Raw genomic sequence first — 20,124 nt, forward strand, 5'->3', positions numbered from 1 at the left:
GAGGAATGGGCCAAGATTAGTCCTGATCGATGTGCCAGACTGATCTGCAGCTACAGGAAGCGTCTGGTTGAATATATTGCTGCCAAAGGGGGGGGGGGGGGGGGCACAAATTATTAAATGTGATGGTTCACTTATTTACTTTTCCCCCTTCCGTCATTGTTTGCATACTATCCTCATTAAAATATGAAAACCTATAAATGTTTGGGTGGTTTTAGTTAAAGCAGACACTGTTTTTTCATCTGTGGGATTTTGACAAAGATCAGATCACATTTGATGGTGATTTTATGCAGAAATGTGAGAATTTCCAAAACTTTTTCATCCCACTGTAGAACATTTATTAAGCACAGTTCTGTTGTTTTTGTTGTTGAATATGCATTTAATCATAGTATTTATTGTATACTTTTTTCCTGATAAGCAAGCATGGTTTTATTATCCAAAATGTTGTTTATTATTATTTCTGTGTTCCAATTTAATTTTGAAAAATGTATCAGTATTGTACAGCACCATAGAGGTTCCTGTTTGCGTGTGCGTGAAAGCAGTAATAACAAACTTTTTTTACACCCATATTTTCAGCATGACTATAATCATGCGTGATCTAGGTAGGTAATCATGTGTGTGCCGTACATCACTTGCCTGATTGCAACTCAATCAGTCTACTACTGACCATGCGTAGTGTACATACAGTATGTGTGTATGCATGGCTCAAGCTGCGTGTGTGTTATGAAGAGTGTGTGTGTGCTGGGTGGTGGTGTTGAATTGTGGGTGAGGAGGGCAGTGGTGGTTTCTTATCTCTAGGCCACAGGCAGCTTTTGAGGCTCTTATCAGCAGCTACCACATTGTAGCAGCACATCCTCTTGTCCAGCAGGGAGCGGAAAACTCTCCTCGCAACAGGGACAATCCCCCCCACCACCCTTCTCTCTCTCTTTCCCCATCTCACATTCTGACTGTGTCCCAGCATTCCGACTGGCAGCCACTTACAGCATTGTGTCGTCCTGGCGACTAAAAGACAGGCAGAAAGTGAGTGAGCATGAGTGAGAGACTAGAGGGATGACAGCAGTGTCAACACCATCGACATGCGCGCTTCCAGTCGTCTTTTGTCTTCCTTCACTTTTGGATCTGTGTGATTTTAATTTATTCCTCTTTTTTTACTTTTTCAAAAGAAAGTGTTTGAAAGGTACATCAGATAGGTTTTCCTCCAAAGAGCTCAATTTTGGACATTGAAGCCACATGGGGGCCATCATGTTCCTGTGAGTATTGTTTTTGTTTATATACAGTGGTAAGGATAGTTATTAGATTGGCCGTCATTGCAGGATGAGGTTGGGTGCTTAAATGTGGCCTTTTCTACTACTGATTTTTTGGCGTTTCGCCATTTTAAACAGCATCGAGTCAATTCAAACTGAATTGACCTCTGTAGAGAAGAATTTGAGTTGTCTCACTTGGTAAGACAGAAGCCACAATTGGATCAGCATTTGAAGACTGAAAAAATATTTTTCTTTGAAATGCAGAAATTAAAATATATATTATATTGATTACGTATTAATTAATAAAATATGATATACTCTACTGTTTTACTATTTTTTTTAATACCAATTTTTAAAAAAACAATGCCGTTACTGAAACATAAATATTGATCATGGTAATTACCAATGCTGTTCATATGGCGCAACCATGGCATAAACTTTACATTGGGTGGTGGCTTAAAAAACGTGTTTAGCACAGAATTAAAACATGATTTCTATCTACTGTAGGGCAGGGTAAAATTTATAGCAGCTTATATCAATTGATAAAATCTTGCTAAACAATAGAAATATTACATCATGTGTGGATATCGCTATTTTTCACTGCCATTTACATGACATTTGTATACAAGCTAATTGTACAGTGTGAATGATGAAATTTAAATTCTTTTTAATTGAACTTTTATCTAAATTTGGACTATAGATTGAAATATGATATACGTACGGGCATTTTCAAATTGTAAGTTAAATGTAGCAATTCATATTGCTTACCAAATATAATATTTAGAAACAAAATATATGCATGTATATCCAACATGTTTATGTACAGTATATATGTGTAGTTATATATGTATAATGTAAACAAATATATGTTTATCTATTCATACAAAGTCAGTAACTTAATTACTTCACGACTACAATTTGTGTTTAATTTGGAAATAACTATTTTCAAGGAAATCAAGTTTTTAAGCTTGTCTGTATCACCTCTCTGCCTAAGTCAAAAACAAAATTAGTTTTGTGTATTTTAAATTAACTCATATATGTTGATGGAGATAGATATACTGTATATGTTGATGTTGATAGATGCTGGCTGCAAAACAACTAACTGTGCATCATTGTGAAAGAGGGAACTGTCCAAAGCAAAAGTCATGACCATTAAGTGACAAAAAAAACAGGAACAACCGTATTGCAAAACCTAGATGATGAACATGATGAGTCAGAACCTATACGTAAAGTATATCTGCCTCTACACAGCAGTATTTAATCTAAATAACTATTTTGTGTTCAGTAAGTATAGATTATTATAATATCAGGGGCACTCATTTTCTTTAGAACATGATTTTGTGCCCCCGCATGGCGTGCAAACCTTGTCATGCTGTACATGGATCATTCTCTAAATATACATAGCGAAAACGCCAACTATACACTAAATCCCATGTGTGTTTTTCCTTTGTTTTCCAGGCGCTTTGATATGCATCCAATCTTTGCCAGCCGGGGACATTCTGAACGCTTTAAAGGATTTTGACTCACGTCCTCCACGCACGCACACATGGACAAATACATGTGACAGGGCAGAGAATCCTCGATGCAGGATGTATTTTAAGGACAAATACAGATATTATACTCTAAGTTACACTGTATCCAAACCTCTATTAAAGGTCAGTCAAGTAAAAAGTCGCTTTCAGTAGAACAATAACAGTTGCATTCAAATCAAGGTCGCAGCTTGAATGTTCACTGAAAGACGGCCACTTGTCGAGCAGTGATTCACAACTACTTGCAATTTAATTTCAAAGGTCCAAAAATTATTTATTCAAATTAATGTAGCTGTGATCCTCTATCTATGCCAGTGATGTACAGTGACAGGGTGAACAATCAAACTTAACTCCACCAGATAGCAGAGATAACAAAAAGCGTATCCATACTGCCATTTTTAAGACAATAATTGCTTTGAGTTTAGCTAAAGGGGCCCACATTTCATACTAAGCAAATTTTTCTTAAAATTGAAACAGTATAATTATTTCAGTATATTCTTGCACCTTTTTTTTCTTGGTGGTGTGGTTCCATTCTAAAAATATGTGCCTTGGCCCAATAAATGAGGGGCGGCACTTTAAGAAAAAAGTTTTCATAACCAGCGTTTTGTGTTTCCTCCTAAATGAAGGGTGAGGTAAAGTAAACGCAAAGTTAAAAGAAAAAAAAAAACAAACTTGTGTGTGCTATTACACATGAGCATGTTTGTCGTTGTGATACATAAGAGCCACTAGGACAATGCACATTGAAACACACCCCACAAACATACACACTTATAAAAAGGAGGAGTCTCCAAAATGATGGAGAAGATAAAGCCTGAAGAGCCGCACACTTCCCCGGAGCCCCTCCCTAGTGCCTCACCTCCACCGTGTGTGTCTGATGAGAAAGATGCCCCCGACTGCATGGAGACGGCTACATCGACCAATGTGCGCATTGAACCCGTTGACATGGAGACGGAGGAGCATCAAGGAGTCCCAGCAATGATTGTTTCTCCCACTGAATCGCCAAAACTTGCCTCTCCCCCACCTCTTCTCCCAGCGAAGAACAACATGGGGCAGGTCCCTCCATCGTCTGCTACAACTTCTTCGTCTTCCTCATTGTCCTCTCCTCTTCCTTCGCACATTCCTGTCATCAGTCTGGCCCACAGCAAGCCCCCTCTGGCCATTTCCAACCCGCTGCTGACCGCCCTCCACCCGATTCCCAGAAAGCATCCTCACCTGGAGCTGCGTCGCACTCAGCTGGCCTGTTTGCCCGTCAGCGGTTCTGGGGGCTCTGCGAACACTGGGGGTCCATCAGGGCTGGCTCAGACGTACCTGCAGCCAGCTCATCCTTTCTTCTCAAGGTAAGCACACTTTTTCAACTAAGAGCAAAGATTGTACTAATGGATATACAGAAATAAAGAAAGAAAAACATTGGAATAGGTACATAAGTTTTATAGCAATTACAACAATAATGAATAAACATTAAATAACTGTATTTTACGATGTTCATGCAGGATTATGACTTTTTCTGATTCGGTGAAATTGTTAGGGCACCATAGGTATTATTTTAAAAAAATATATACGGTAGGGTTGTTCCGATCATGTTTTTTTGCTCCCGATCCGATCCCGATCGTTTTAGTTTGAGTATCTGCCGATCCCGACATTTCCCGATCCGATTGCTTTTTTTTGCTCCCGATTCAATTCCAATCATTCCCGATAATTTTTCCCAATCATATACATTTTGGCAATGCATTAAGAAAAAAATGAATAAAACTCGGACGAATATATACATTCAACATACAGTACATAAGTACTGTATTTGTTTATTATGACAATAAATCCTCAAGATGGCATTTACATTATTAACATTCTTTCTGTGAGAGGGATCCACGGATAGAAAGACTTGTGACTTTGTATATTGTGACTAAATATTGCCATCTAGTGTATTTGTTGAGCTTTCAGTAAATGATACTGTAGCCATGCCCAAATGCATGATGGGAAGTGCAACCATGACTGTGCGCAGTGCTACCAATTGATATATCTTCTCTGCGTTGGGAAATAACATAGGGTGTTAAGAAAAAGATAAATTACTACCTTACTTCCCCACATTGCTTCCCACGATATTTCTAATCGTAGGGAGAGGGATTGTAAGGCTTTAGCCAATTAAAAAAAGGCTCCAAAGGCTGCCAAAATTCACTCTACTCATTTTACGCTGCCTTTTAGCTCTCTATATAGGTAGAACGGCGCCATTACAGATTGAGCGCGACAATGCGTGAGTGGGTCATGCAGCGCATGCTTTAATTGCGTTAAAAATTTAAACGTGATACTTTTTTTTTTTAATTAATTACCGGCGTTATCGGGATAAATTTGATAACCCTACCTTAAGTCTAAACTAAAGACTCTGGATGAGAGTAACATATTATGTCTGTAACGTTAAATACAATTAGAAAACGATTTAATTATCGATCGATCGGGACATCTCTAATATACAGTATGTCATAAGTATTTTTTTTTTTTGTAATCATTTATAATTATCCAATGATTTCACTATATTTGGTCCTTTTGGTCATACTTCTTAAATTATGTTTGCTGCTTATCTAAAAAATTAAAAATGACTACATATCAACAAAAAAGAAAGGTGATGGCACTTCTGTGTGAATACGACCTTCCATTCGTCCTAAAAAGTGTTGTTTTCGTCAACGATGACTATAACGAAAATATTTCGACAACAAACAATTTTTTCACGATGGTGACCAGACGATAACGAGCTAAAAACGTGTTTTGGGAGACTAAAACATAACGAACCGAATGCCAGTTTTCTTCCGACGAGCCGAGAACAAGACTAAAATGCACAATAGTTTCCGTCACATGTTCTCAATGTGAGACATTTTATGTGCTGTTAGCTTGCATCTAGCAGCGTCTGGTTGTGTCACTCATGTGACGTGCTGCACCCCCCACTCACCAGTGCAGTGTCCTCTCGTCTCAAGTCTTGCACACACCGTTAGATTTGTTTTATTATATTGGCCAGAGAAAATAAGCAATGTTGCTTTAGCCTTTAAAGGTCTGTGCTGAGTGGTTATCTGACACTAAAAGTAACTCGTAGCGTTAGCATAGCATTCACGTTAGCATTAGGCTAATGCTAACAGCGGGCTTCCTCCTAAATTCTCGGACTTTTTTTTACATAAGGCTCGTGGCGTTCAGGTGGGTACAATTAATCGAAAATAATGTACTGTTTTCCTGATGAGTGTGTATGATCCCCAACTTGGCATTGTCCTTGTAGACACTACCATATGGGCTCGTCTGTCAATGTTCATTCATAATAGTTAGAAACCTTTATTTTGTATATTTTTTAAGTAAGTTTCACAAAAGAAATCATTTTTTGTAAATGTCTACTAAAACTAGACGAAATTAGTCTTTAGTTTTCGTCAACAAAAACTGGACGAAAACAAACACATTTTGAGATGACTAAAATATGACTAATAAGTATTATGGTCCAAAGACTAAGACAAAAATTAAAAGGAATGCCGAAAACAACACTGGTCCGCAATAGAAGTGGCTCCACTCATTCCTTTAAAATGTGCCACATTCACATGCAGTGTTGTTAACTCATTCACTCCCAGCCATTTTCACTGGAGCAAGGCCGTTTTACTGGATTTTGACTGATTTTGCAAGGCCCCAGAAAATTCTGTTCTATTGCTATATAAACATGGAACCCACAAAAAGAAAGATTAGATTGTTTTTTTTTTCTTCAGCAGGAAAAAAAAGCAAGTTCATATCTTTTTCCATTCTTTAGAAATCAGCATTAGAAAATAGCCTAGTTTGAGCAATTTTTCAATTTCTGATGAAAAAACAGAGAAATTGAGCTTTTTGTGAAAGCATACATTTCAAACATAACTTTGACTTTAACACAGCTATTTTTTGCTTTAGTTACATCCCAAACATCTGAATAATGCTTTCCTTTTACAAAATAACATAATCAACAAGACAAATAGAGCTTTTGAGTAACAATTTATTTACACATAACTAACTGAGAGATGACGCTGTTGTCACCGCGACAGCCGGGTAAACTTTTCCCTCATCGCCGCCTGTCTCATAAAGATGGATTTTTTTTTATCTCTGCTGGGTCTGCTCAGCGAGCAGCACAGACTCAACGGCATCTTCCGCTGCACTGGTGGTCCCGGTCGTTCTGCTAGGCCGTCCAGCGTCTGGCATCCCGGGTGTCTTTTCGGTTGTTCTGCTCGGTCGTCCGCCGCCTGGTATCCTTTCGCCGGCGCTCCGACCGTGGCCCGGCCATTCGTTGCCGTTGATTCGGGTTGCGGGTCTTACCAAATGCACTACTGCCCTCCAGTGGCCAGTTTTATTGCTTTAAAATGGATTTTCAGCTTTGTGCTTTGGAGCTCAGTTGAATCAGAACGCAGAGATGTCTCTTATGAAAAAAAAAAAAACGTAAAAGACATATAAATACATCTTTAAGACACTGAAACAATTAAAAATAGAACATATTTATTCGTTTTTGGGAGCAAATGAGTTAATAATGGCGTTAGAGTATAATGGCGTTACCAACGACGTTATTTTTGTCAGTAGTTAGTAATCTAATTAATTACTCTTCCCATCTTTGCAACGCCGTTACCGTTACTGAGGACGTGAAGGCGTGCGTTACTACAATTTGGTTGAATGACGAAAGATGTCTGAGAGACACGCAGAGAGCAGAGCGGGAGAGGGGAGGTTGTGATGCTGTTGTAAACGCGATGCTAGGTGGCTAGTAGAGTTAGCATAGTATTTGGATTCTCGCTAGCATTAGCATTTAGCATAGCGAGCATCATTTTAAACGCTCGGGAAACTTTTTTTTACTTACAGTTCGTGGTGTTCAGGTGGATACAATTACTTGAAAGTAATGGACAGTTTTCCTGTTCAATATGCATTATCATAACCAAGTGGGCGCAAATGCTACAATATAGTAATATATATATATATATTTTTTTATTACCAAAATAGTCACTTGCCCTAAACTTTTCTTGAATGACGTATCCATAAACCGTGTTTATTTTTTATTATTATTATTATTATTTTATCAAAACTATTAGAGCATACATAGAAGAGTTTCATAGCCTCACCTGCATATTGAAAAATATATTTATACATTAGGGGTGTGACTACACAAAAGTCACGGTTCAGTACAACAGGAAAAAGGGTTTTTCTCACAGCATTTGAAAGTTAAAGTTTGTATAACATTTCACTCTTATATAGGTGATTTTTTTTTTTTTTATGTAAAAAGGTTGACTGATCATGTAATAACATGTAGAACATGAAAAGTAATGTCACTTACTTCGCTGAGTAACTATTTACCCTTACGTTGAGGTAATTGAATTACTAACTCAACAACAATTAAGTTAGGCAAGGAATAGTCTCCTGAATTGCCAAACAGATGCAGTCAGGCTTGCGCCTAAACGAAAATTATGATATGCCGTTTTTTTTTTACACTCAAGCGAGCAAAGATAGAACCCTACGACTTAAATAATTTAAAGATCGTACAAGGGGTTGAGGTTAGCTCAATGAAATGACAGTTTTATAAGCAGAAGCTGGCAGCCCGTCTTCATCCACGCCATCCCTATTTGCATTTAATCTTGACAATCAAAAAGGATTTTCTGTCACAGCAGAAGTAGGATAGCACACATTAGCTCCCTGTATGGTTTCTCCATCTGTCCTGGAAGCATGTTCCTCTCTTGCGTGCTTGCTACTGGAGGAATTGATTTATTCCATCCTCATAAAATGCAATCATCCACTAAATGACCTTTATTAGACTGGCCTCAAATGCTTCACGCAATCGGAATCAATGACTCCCCACAAAAACAGCTTCTGGATGAACTAATAATGTCCACCTTCCTCTTGCACCGCATCCATCAAGTCTACTTAATTATTTTTCTTCCTCCAGCTCTTTCTTGGGTGCCTCTGGTGGAGGATATGGCGTCATCACAAGCGGTCGAGTTAAAAGAAGACCTTCGTCACACTTTGAGATGGAGATCAATGATTGTGAGTAGAATGCAAAAGATCAGTTTCACATAGTGTGATCTTACAACACTGTACAGTGATCCCTTGTTTTTCATGGTTAATGGGGACCAGAACCCACCGCGAGAAGTGATAAAGCGTTAAGTAGCGCCCCTCACCCCCATTTTTTTTTTTTTTTTTGGTCCCAAAAAAATTATTTCAGATTTAGCATTGGAAAGAGATACATACAGGGGGGCAAATAAGTATTTAGTCAACCACTAACTGTGTAAGTTCTCCCACTTGAAAATATTAGACAGGCCTGTGATTGTCAACATGAGTAAAACTCAAACATGAGAGACAGAATGTGGGAAAAAAAAAAAAAAATCACATTGTTTGATTTTTAAAGAATTTATTTGCAAATATTGGTGGAAAATAAATATTTGGTCAATACCAAAAGTTCATCTCAATACTTTGTTATGTACCCTTTGTTGGCAATAACAGAGGCCAAACGTTTTCTGTAACTCTTCACAAGCTTTTCACACACTGTTGCTGGTATTTTGGCCCATTCCTCCATGCAGATCTCCTCTAGAGCAGTGACATTTTGGGGCTGTCATTGGGCAACACGGACTTTCAACTCCCTCCACAGATTTTCCATGGGGTTGAGATTTGGAGACTGGCTCAGCCACTTCAGGACCTTGAAATGCTTCTTACGAAGGCACTCCTTTGTTGCCCTGGCTGTGTGTTTAGGATCATTGTCATGCTGAAAGACCCAGCCATGTCTCATCTTCAATGCCCTTGCTGATCGAAGGAGATTTTCCCTCAAAATCTCTCGATACATGGCCCCATTCATTCTTTCTTTTACACAGATCAGTGGTCCTGGTCCCTTTGCAGAAAAAACAGCCCCAAATCATGATGTTTCCACCCCCATGCTTCACAGTGGGTATGGTGTTCTTCGGATGCAATTCAGTATTCTTTCTCCTCCAAACACGAGAACCTGTGTTTCTACCAAAAAAGTTCTATTTTGGTTTCATCTGACCATAACACATTCTCCCAGTCCTCTTCTGGATCATCCAAATGCTCTCAAACGAACTGCAGACGGGCCTGGACGTGTACTGGCTTCAGCAGGGGGACACATCTGGCAGTGCAGGATTTGAGTCCCTGGCGGCGCATTGTGTTACTGATAGTAGCCTTTGTTACTGTGGACCCAGCTCTCTGTAGGTCATTCACTAGGTCCCCCTGTGTGGTTCTGGGATTTTTGCTCACTGTTCTTGTTATCATTTTGACGTCACGGGGTGAGATCTTGCATGGAGCCCAAGATCAAGGGAGATTTATCAGTGGTCTTGTATGTCTTTCATTTTATAATAATTGCTCCCACAGTTGATTCCTTTACACCAAGCGTTTTACCTATTGCAGATTCAGTCTTCCCAGCCTGGTGCAGGTCTACAATTTTGTCTCTGGTGTCCTTCGACAGCTCTTTGGTCTTGGCCATAGTGGAGTTTGGAGTGTGACTGATTGAGATTGTGGACAGGTGTCTTTTATATCGATAATGAGTTAAAACAAGTGCCATTAATACAGGTAACGAGTGGAGCCTCGTTAGACCTTGTTAGAAGAAGTTAGACCTCTTTGACAGCCAGAAATCTTGCTTGTTTGTAGGTGACCAAATACTTATTTTCCACTCTAACTTGGAAATAAATTCTTTAAAAATCCAACAATGTGATTTTCTGTTTTTTTCCCACGTTCTGTCTGTCATGGCTGAGGTTTACCCATGTTGACAATTACAGGCCTCTCTAATCTTTTCAAGTGGGAGAACTTGCACAATTGGTGGTTGACTAAATACTTATGTGACCCACTGTACCTATAAGAGGGTTTTCCCCTTTTTTTGCCATTTTATGTATGTGTATATTTTAATAAATGCTTTTTAAGCATATCAAACGTAATAATTATAAGTTTTAAACATGTTACTGTCCCACCAAATTATTTTTAAACAAGAATAAAGAATAAAAATGCTTGTCTTTATTAAATGCTTGATTGAGTGAGTCCACTCAAGCTGCTCACTTACACACAATGAGTTGCCACAGCAACTGTTTAACAAGTTAAACAATGATTGACGCATTGATGCTTAGGCTTCCAGGGATCTGTGGCAAGATATAACAGAAGACGTCTATCAATTATCGTTAACTTTAATAAGCAACTCCAGTGCAAAGCCTGAACAACAAAGAGCAGCGAGGAGGGAGGGAGGAGAGTGAGATTACTGCGATGGATTTAGGGCTCGAAGTTGCGAGGGATCACTGTAGTAGGATTTTATTCAAAAATACTGTAATTTACAAAAATACTATTATTTTAGTATTCTGGAGTGGAGGATTTATAGGAACTGGGAACTATATTTCAGTTATTTAAAGGGAACCCCGGATTTAAAGACTTGTAGGCTCTAACAAGCCCCAATTGTTCTCTTTTACCGAAAAATGTTATTAGAAACACATAAAATATTGCCATTGATATAAAAATCTATCAAATTTAGTACCAGTTTTGACCTACAAAGGGCGCCATGTTTTTACACCTGCAATGGACGTGCGGGGTGATGACATAGATTGTCACTGTCACACGACGAATACTACCGGGTTACTGCAATTCCTTCTACGCGAACACATGCGCTCATCGGTTAAAAGCGGCGAGTACATACTATTTGTGTTTCTATTGAGTCATTTATTACCTTTTCATTGCTCAAAAATCCTTTTTGTTTGTGTTTCCCTCTCATATGTTTAAGCATTGTTTTTTTCTTGTGGTACTTGAAAGCAGATTGTTGATCTGTTGACCACATTAGTCACGTAGCATATTTAAACCACCCTTATTTGATATTACTACGTTTAAGTATTTTCTTAAGGCATCTTTAGTATGTTCTGTCTGTATGCATCTATACAAAACAAGTTGAAAGCGCACGGTAGTACTTCGGGTTTCAATTTCGCCTCTTGTTGCACGTGTCGCCAGTTTAGCACATTTTGGCAGAACACGGGTTTTTCCCCCCTACTCTCGTCGCATCCCGTCTTTCCTGTTAATTTTGCTTTTGCTGCTTGTTTTGTGAAATATCGACAGTGCTGTCATGCTCATTAATGTTCCTCTCGGGTTCAGATTGAAAAGTTTGAACAGATTACATGTTTATGTTGCTAGAGTGATACTCTGGAAGCCAGGCAGTGTAACCATGTAATGCGACATCAACAACAATGGCGACCAACTACTTAAACTAATTTTCCAAATTGTATAAATACCAAAACATCAAGAGGGGTTTCAATATCAAATTATTTTAACTCATAATTAAGTTTATCTTTGAAGAAGTACAAGTCTTTCTATTCGGGGAGCCCTTTAAATAAAAAAAGCTCCCACAGAGGGATTTTGTACAGTTTTATGAATGGATGAAAAATGACTGGTAAGGATTATAATGTCCACACATCCATTTTCTCTGGCATAATTACTCATTTAGGTAGCTGCAGGTATGCCCAGGATTGCTCACCAGTCAGTTGCAGGCACACAAACAAGTGTTCATAATAGCATTCAAACCTATGGAAAGTGTCACAAAATTTATATTGTCCCAAAGGTGTAAATGTGATTGAGATGAATTTGTCCATTTGTGCTCTGACAATGACTGGCACCCATTGCTGGGTGTACTTTCCCCCCAAAATGGACTGGGACAGGCTCCAGTTTAAAAGCAACCTCAATGAGACTACTGTATGCACCATGGAAAAAGAATGGATGAGTATCAAAACACAACTGAACATTCTTCTTAGTTTCAATAAATCTGTGGTCAAGTGTGTAACTCAATGTACTTATAAAAGGGAACAAAAGTCCCAATTGAAATTGAAATGGTCTAAAAGTGGCCAATAAAGTGTAATGCAAACAACATCAGTAGGCTCAAGTGTTAAGGACGTTTGTTTTTTTTATGCTTGTGCAGCAGGTCCTCCTCAGAAAATTGCTCGCCGTGTCTTCACCAACAGCCGCGAGCGCTGGCGTCAACAGAACGTGAACGGCGCCTTCTCAGAACTGAGGAAGCTAATCCCCACTCATCCGCCTGACAAGAAGCTGAGCAAGAACGAGATCCTGCGTCTGGCCGTCAAGTACATCAACTTTCTGGTCACCCTGCTGGACGACCAGGCCCAAGACGGGAGCAGGGACTCAGACGAAGAGGACTCACAGAAGATGGACTTATCCAGCACGGACAACAAACTTGAACCACTATTTCCATGTGACACTCCTCCTCCATCCCAAGGCGCATCTCCGCCTTCATCTTGTCCCGGGGTGACGAGGTCTAGCCACCAGAAACGAGACTCCACAGATTCAGTGACTCTACTGGGAGCCTCGCCGACAAGCTCCAGTTGCGACAGCGACATGAACAGCGAGGACAGCTATGGGGCAAAAGCCTCTGTGGTGACGCATAGTACTTTGGGCAATGTCAAGGGTCAGATAAGGATGGTGGCAGCTACACAAGATGAGCGGTGACCACAAAAGTAAGTGTGAGGGTGTTAAAGTGTGTGTGATATAATTGATTCGATACCAAAGAGAGAAGCTGGCTTTTGAGTTTGATGTTATGTTGTAATTTGTTTCGTCTTTTTCAATAAAGTGCCAATATCTTAATAATGTTTAACCCTTTTGTGAATAGTGGTTTTTTTTTGTTTGTTTGTTTCGTTTTGGTTTTTAACCCTCATTGGCTCCCATTGCCGGTGCAAGACGTCCAATCCCTTTTGACTCGGGGCAGGGGGGTTATGAAAATGTTTAAAAGTGTTTGTAAATATCAAAATTTCAACAAAAGGGTTTGTATTTTGTGTTTCCTGAGCACCCCTCCTCAAAATGACTGTGATTACATTAAGAAGGTGTTGCTATGTGATCAAATTATTTTTCAAAATGCTCTTAAAAGGGCAATTTGACTTTCAGTTACAGCGGTTCCTCTACTTGCAAAATTAATTGGATCCAAGTAGGTTCGTAACTTGAAAATTCTCTAAGCGGCATCTAAATGCCCTAATCCAGGGGTCCCCAAACTATCCGGCCTGCCTCCACCTTATGTCCGGCCTCATGAACAATACCAGCGAGCATTTTGATTTTTTAATTTTTTTCCTCAATAGTGTTATTTATTTCCTGGCCTTTTTCTGTGAAGAACTCAGAGAGGGTTATTTGGTTATTATCTATTTATTAATTAATAGTGTTATTTTTATTTATTATTATTATATTATTATTTTTATTTTATTTACTTTTGTCCATGAAGAATCCAGAAAGGGTTATTTGATTGTGGCTTTCTGAAAAACAATATTTTTTTACATTTAGGTACTCCTGCAATCGTCACACTTTTTCTGTCACAAACTGACCCCGGACCCTCATCAGAGAAGGGAAAAGTTATGTGGCCCTCACAGGAAAAAGTTTGGGGACCCCTGCCCTAATCCATTCCAAACCTCCCAAAATTCAGATAAATATTTTTCATAATGCAAAAAAAAAAAAAAAAAATGCATCAAAACATGTAGCAAATACTGTACATGTTACAGTTAGATTATTGCACAATAAACATAAAAACAGTTGTTCATGATGTAAAAAAAAAAAGAATACGCTGGGATACACACATACACACACTGTAGGGGTCCTTCTTAGCCAATTGGATGCCAGGAACGCTAGGCAATAGCCAATAGCAGAGCAGTTATGTTACGTTCAGTAAACTATTATAAACTGTATTTTTGCCTTTCGTATCCAGACATTTCTTTCGTAACGAGGCAATAGTTTCCCATTGAGGCGTGTCTTAACCTGAAAATTCTGTAGAGACAGTCATAAGTAGTGGTACCACGTATTTGGCGTGTCTGCTGACAAATCAAGTGTTTTCTTTTTCTGTGAACTGTTTTTGTCAGAAAATATACCAATATTTCATCTTAATTGTGACAACTGTGGGGGGTGATTATAAAAATATAGCTGATCCAACTACCTGTGCAAGAATCACATTCTGATCACCCACACCTAAACACACTATATGAGGTTACGTGGTAAAAATTATTAAGAAAAGTAAAGCCAGTATTGACTACAAGCCAGCATAGATTGAATGGGTTGAATCTGAAAAATGGAAGAAAAAACACACACAGTTGGGTCATATACTATAATTTTCGGACTAAAAGCCGCTACTTTTTTACTTCATTTTGAATTCTGTGGCTTATAGTCCACTGTGACTTATTTGTTGATTTATTTGGTTAATAGGCAACACATCCCTCCTAGCATGCATTGCAGAGCTACAGATGTAAATAACAATCAAAATTCATGTTCTGTGCTAACTATTTATTCAGTTTCTGTTCCGGTTCTTTCATTAATTGTTTGTTATGGTATTTGTTAACACTGTATTTGACAGCGGCGTCATTAAACGGTCATAATTATGACATGACGCTATCATGGGCATTACTGAATGCTTATGACAGATGTCATTAAGTGTCATCTGGCAAATTATGTTACTAACTCCATTTATGTCCAACTGGGATCTTTTAAATCCATTCAAAAGTGAAATAATTTGCCGGAAGACACTAAATGCCGTTATAAGTATTCATTAATGCTCATGACAGTGTCATATCATAATTATGATTGTCTAATGACAGTCTTAAGGCACCACTGTCAAATAAAGTGTTACCAAATACCATAACTAGTAATTAATGAAACAACTGGAATAGTAAATGAATAAATAATTAGCACAGCACATGAATTTTGATTGGTGTTTACATCTGTAGTGCTGCAATGCATACTAGGAGGCATGTTGGACGACAACAGTGTTGACAGCAGGTGGCAGAAGAGGTTGACTGTCTCCCCCAAGGGAGCAGTGATGGCCAAATGAAGCTTCTTGAAGACAATTGGTTCAAAGCTTCATGGTGGTGCAGCTGTTAAATAAAGTGTTACCGGTTAATATCTTTTGGTGTAAACATCCCATAATACAGTGAGGACAGCTGCGGCTTATAGTCTGGTGCAATTTATCTGTGAGCAGATGCCGTTTTCACGTCATCTTTTGTGGGTAGTGGCTTATAGTCGGGTGCGCCTTATAGTGCAAAAATTACGGTACACACTTTTTTTTTTGCTGAGTCACTGTGAACTTGTCAAAATTTAGAAAGGTTTCATCTAACGGGTTCCTGTATTGGGTACCAACATCCGACTTTGTCTGAATTAAGAATAAGAGTTGCAAAACCTAAAATTTTTTTTCTATGGGCTAGACCAAATATTCACATTGGTTCCAATCTAAATAGTTGTTTCATCAACATAACAGGTAAATCATGGCAAAATGTATGTTTTTTATGTTAAAATAATTTCCATACAACATTTAAAAAATTGTGGTCACAAGGAGTACCTTGGAGCTAATGTGGTGTGGTTCACACAATAATGCTTCATTTGTTTTTATTTTTTTTGTAGGATATTTTCCTACTTAATTCTTGTGACTACTAATTATGCCTTGGTGACGACTGATTGATAACGTAAGTCATAAACAGTATATAAACAAAAAATACGTGCTGTGACATTTCAAAGCCGGATGTTAGTGTAAGCGTTTGCTGACATTATATTGTGACAATGGCAACTATGGGAAAAAGACCTTTATCATAATCCCATGATGTTTTTCAAGGGTGTTGTTTTTTTAATGATCTGATGTGCCTGCGCGCACATACACACATCTGCGTTTGCGTGTGTGCATGTATTGAGGTGGTGTTTGACAACGAGCAAGGATTTATGTAACCACAGCAACTGTAGATGTGTGGTAATGTAGAAATATGTAGGATGTGGTTCAAGATGGGATTTTGAGTATTGGGCAGGGCAGTTGATTAGTTTCATAAGAGGGGTGGCTTAATACATATCGAATATGTTTAGGCGTTAAGCTGGCAACCGTATGGAAGTCGGAGGAGAGACAGAAAACGGTCCCAGGCTGTTGCTTGGAAGCCCCATGCACCCACTTTTTGGACCACATAACAGGAAGTTTGCATATTTCGCTCATACCCCAAAACCACATTGACTCAGTCAGGGAACCCTTCAACCACACCCACACCCTCCAAAATGTTATTTTCATCCAGTCACATAACTCTGATATATTTCTTCATTTTATGATAACAAAATTGAAAACGCTAATCATAAGCAGGTCCAGTAGAACATTTAATCAGTAGTGAAATTTAAATAATTTTTTCTTACATTTAGTGTGAAACTCAAAAGACGTTATCAAAACTAAAGTGGCCTCAGTTAAAACTATAAATAGCTGAAAGGGCAAGACTGGGTCTATTGTTTTCCTCGAGAACTTTTCTGAATTGGTTAAAGCAACTCCAGGTAACTTTTCAACCTTTATAAAATATTTTCATAACATCGGTGATAAAATGTCAACTGACAACTAGTTGAATGACAACTTTTATATCTTGGGGTAGTCCGTATCGCTTTCACCGGTTCTAAATTTGAGGAGGGTGGCAAGAACCCTGCTACACACACAAAAAAATACAAATGTGCTGATTGGTTTACGGCATACATCAAATCCTCCTTCCCCCATTCATTATAAAGACGGAAGTCGATGCGAACGCTGCAAAGATGGCAGAGCAACAAAAGACAAAAAGTTTTGACTGAAGAGGTAAAAAAAAAATAAAAAAGGAGAGGCTATGAGGATATACAGAATAAACATTGGCCCGACTTTCACTCGATGGCGTGACACCCACCTCTTTGACCGAACTCGTCAGCGCTGAGGAGTTGGGGTGGGTTTTTTTGCCACACTAAGCCACACGGTTGCCGACCGTCATATGCTATTGTTTAGCCACGACTGGATTCATTACCTTATTACTATTCGTCCTTCACACAGCCGGTGGAAATAGAAATACAGTGATCCCTCATTTTTCACGAATAATGGGGACCAGAACCTGCCACGATAAGTGAAAAACTGCAAAGTAACGCACTCCCCCACCCAAATTTTTTTTCTTGTGTTCAATGTATTTGTTTTGCTTTTTTTTTTTTTTCCCTTCCCCCCCAAAGTATATATATATATATTTAAAAATGTATGTTTTAATAAACGATACTTCAAATGTAATAATTATGAGTTAGTTATAAGTTTTACACATTACTGTCCCACCGAATTATTTTTAAACATGAATAAAGTAGTAGAAAAATGGGTTAGGTTTTAGGGTTTATTCAATGCTTCACTGAGTGAGTCCACTCAAATCGGCTCCAGCAGCTCACTTACACACAATGAGTTGCCACAGCAACTATTAAACAAGTTCAACAATGATTGGCGCATGCAGCGCTTTGAAGCCTTGGTTTACAGGCATCAGTGGCAAGATCATACCCAAACATCTGTCAACGTCGTTAACTTTAAAAAGAAACTCCAGTGCACGGCCTGACGAACAAAAAGCAGGGAGAGGGAGGGAGGGAGTGAAAGTGAGACTACGCGATCGGCTCGGGACAGCTCATCTGTATTTTTTTTTTTTAAATTGAAAAAAAAAAAAAATCCGCGATAGACTGAGGGCGCTAAGTTTGAATCGCGAAGTAGCGAGGGATCACTGCATTGTTGAATCCATCTGCAGGCGACTGGGAGATTTTTTTTTTTAATTGAAAAAAAATCATCGATACACTGAGAGCGCTAAGTTTGAAGTACGAAGTAGCGAGGGATCACTGTATTGTTTATTTCAGCTGCAGGTGACCGGGAGATTGATTTTTGATTCATTGATGATTTTACAACACTGTTCGGGTGTGTGCTGGTCCTCATGGGAAATGTAATGCTTGTTCTCATGAGAAACTCAGTCTTTCAGGCAAAACACTACCGCTTTTGTCCACTGGCGTCGCTAAAATAGACCAAATATAAAAGTATTGTCAGTTGACTATTCTTTAATAAGAAACATTTGTTTTTTTAAAAGTGACATTGAAATTTTAAGCTATTTACTGTATACAGAATAAAAATTGGCCTGGCTTTCAGTTCTTGGCGTGACACCCATCTCTTTGACGGAACTCGTCAGCGCTGAGGAGTTGGGGTGGGGTGGGGTGGGGGTTTTTGCCACACCAAGCCATACAGTTGCTGACTGTCATATGCTATTGTTTAGCCACAACTGGATTCATTACTTTATTCGTCCTTCACACAGCCGGTGGAAATAGAAATACAGTGATGCCTCATTTTTCACGATTAATGGGGACCAGAAGCCGCCGCGATAAGTGAAAAACTGCGAAGTAGCACCCCCCCCAAAACATTTTGTTTGTGTTCAATGTATACTGAATATTTTTGTTTTGTTTTTTCCCCCCTTTTTCCCCCAAAGTATAATTAAAAAAAATATATATATATATTTTAATAAATGATACTTCAAATGTAACTATTATGATAAGTTTTACACATGTTACTGTCCCACCAAATTATTTTCAAACAAGAATAAAGTAGATGAATTAGGTTTTAGGGTGTATTGAATGCTTCACTGAGTGAGTCCACTCAAATCTGCTCCAGCTGCTCACTTACACACAATGAGTTGCCACAGCAACTGTTTAACAAGTTAAACAATGATTGACGCATGCGGCGCTTTGAAGCTTTGGTTTACAAGCATCTGTGGCAAGATCATACCCAAACATCTGTCAACATCGTTAACTTTAAAAAGCAACTCCAGTGCACGGCCTGACGAACAAAGAGCAGGGAGAGGGAGGGAGGGAGCGAAAGTGAGACTACGCGATCGGCTCGGGACAGCTCTTCGGTATTTTTTATTTTTTTCTAATTGAAAAAAAATCTGCGATAGACTGAGGGCACTAAGTTTGAAGCGCGAAGTAGCGAGGGATCACTGCTTTGTTTAATCCATCTGCAGGCGACCGGGAGATTGATTTTTGATTCATTGATGATTTTACGACACTGTTTGGGTGTGCGCTGGTCCTCATGGGAAACTCAGTCTTTAAGGCAAAACACTACCGCTTTTGTCCACCGGCGTCGCTAAAATAGACCAAATGGAAAAGTTACAAAGTGTTGCTCTAAATGTAATGATTTTTTTCTTGTATAAAAAAATCATTAAACAATAAATTAATTATAAGTATAATTTTATAAAATTAAACATTTTAAAATTGCAAATTAAAAAAAAAATCTTAAATTTATGGTTGAAATGTTTCATTTTACAAAGTATTGTCAGTTCCCTATTCTTTTATAAGAAACATTTGTTTTTTAAAACTGACTTGAAATTTTAAGCTATGTCTTTTGAAATAAATGGTTGGTATTTAATCAATTTTTAGATAGTGTTTATTAGTCGACGTGGGAGGAATTCATTTTCACTGGCTTTACATTACAAGAAAGACAAAAAAAAAATTCACATCAATCACATTAAAAAAAGAAAAAAAAAAAAAAAAAAAACAGCATAGCAAGACAGTGAAATTTTCGACATAGTGTTAGCAGCTAGGATGGGATTGGTCAGCAGGGCTTG

At 38.5% G+C, this 20,124-nt stretch overlaps 1 protein-coding gene across 2 annotated transcripts; it reads left to right on the plus strand.

Moving 5' to 3' along the window:
* Positions 1-963: 963 nt before the first annotated feature.
* On the plus strand, positions 964-13,577 carry lyl1 (LYL1 basic helix-loop-helix family member). Of its 2 annotated transcripts, none has more exons than XM_057843733.1 (4): positions 964-1,247; positions 2,700-4,107; positions 8,679-8,776; positions 12,678-13,577. In XM_057843733.1, the coding sequence occupies exons 2-4, from the start codon at positions 3,563-3,565 to the stop codon at positions 13,217-13,219; spliced, it is 1,185 nt and encodes a 394-aa protein (XP_057699716.1). In that variant the 5' UTR covers positions 964-1,247; positions 2,700-3,562; the 3' UTR covers positions 13,220-13,577. The 2 variants fall into 2 exon arrangements, with proteins under 2 accessions (XP_057699716.1, XP_057699714.1); XM_057843731.1 differs by having other exon boundaries at positions 12,675-13,568.
* Positions 13,578-20,124: the final 6,547 nt, after the last annotated feature.

The sequence above is a fragment of the Corythoichthys intestinalis genome, chromosome 8 (genome assembly GCF_030265065.1).
Source record: "Corythoichthys intestinalis isolate RoL2023-P3 chromosome 8, ASM3026506v1, whole genome shotgun sequence".
NCBI classification, from domain to species: domain Eukaryota; kingdom Metazoa; phylum Chordata; class Actinopteri; order Syngnathiformes; family Syngnathidae; genus Corythoichthys; species Corythoichthys intestinalis.

Coding starts and splice junctions, on each gene's coding strand:
- lyl1 (XM_057843731.1), top strand. CDS start 3,563: ATGATGGAGAAGATAAAGCCTGAAGAGCCGCACACTTCCCCGGAGCCC. Junction 4,108..8,678: donor GCTCATCCTTTCTTCTCAAG/GTAAGCACACTT, acceptor TTCTTCCTCCAG/CTCTTTCTTGGGTGCCTCTG. Junction 8,777..12,674: donor TGAGATGGAGATCAATGATT/GTGAGTAGAATG, acceptor ATGCTTGTGCAG/CAGGTCCTCCTCAGAAAATT.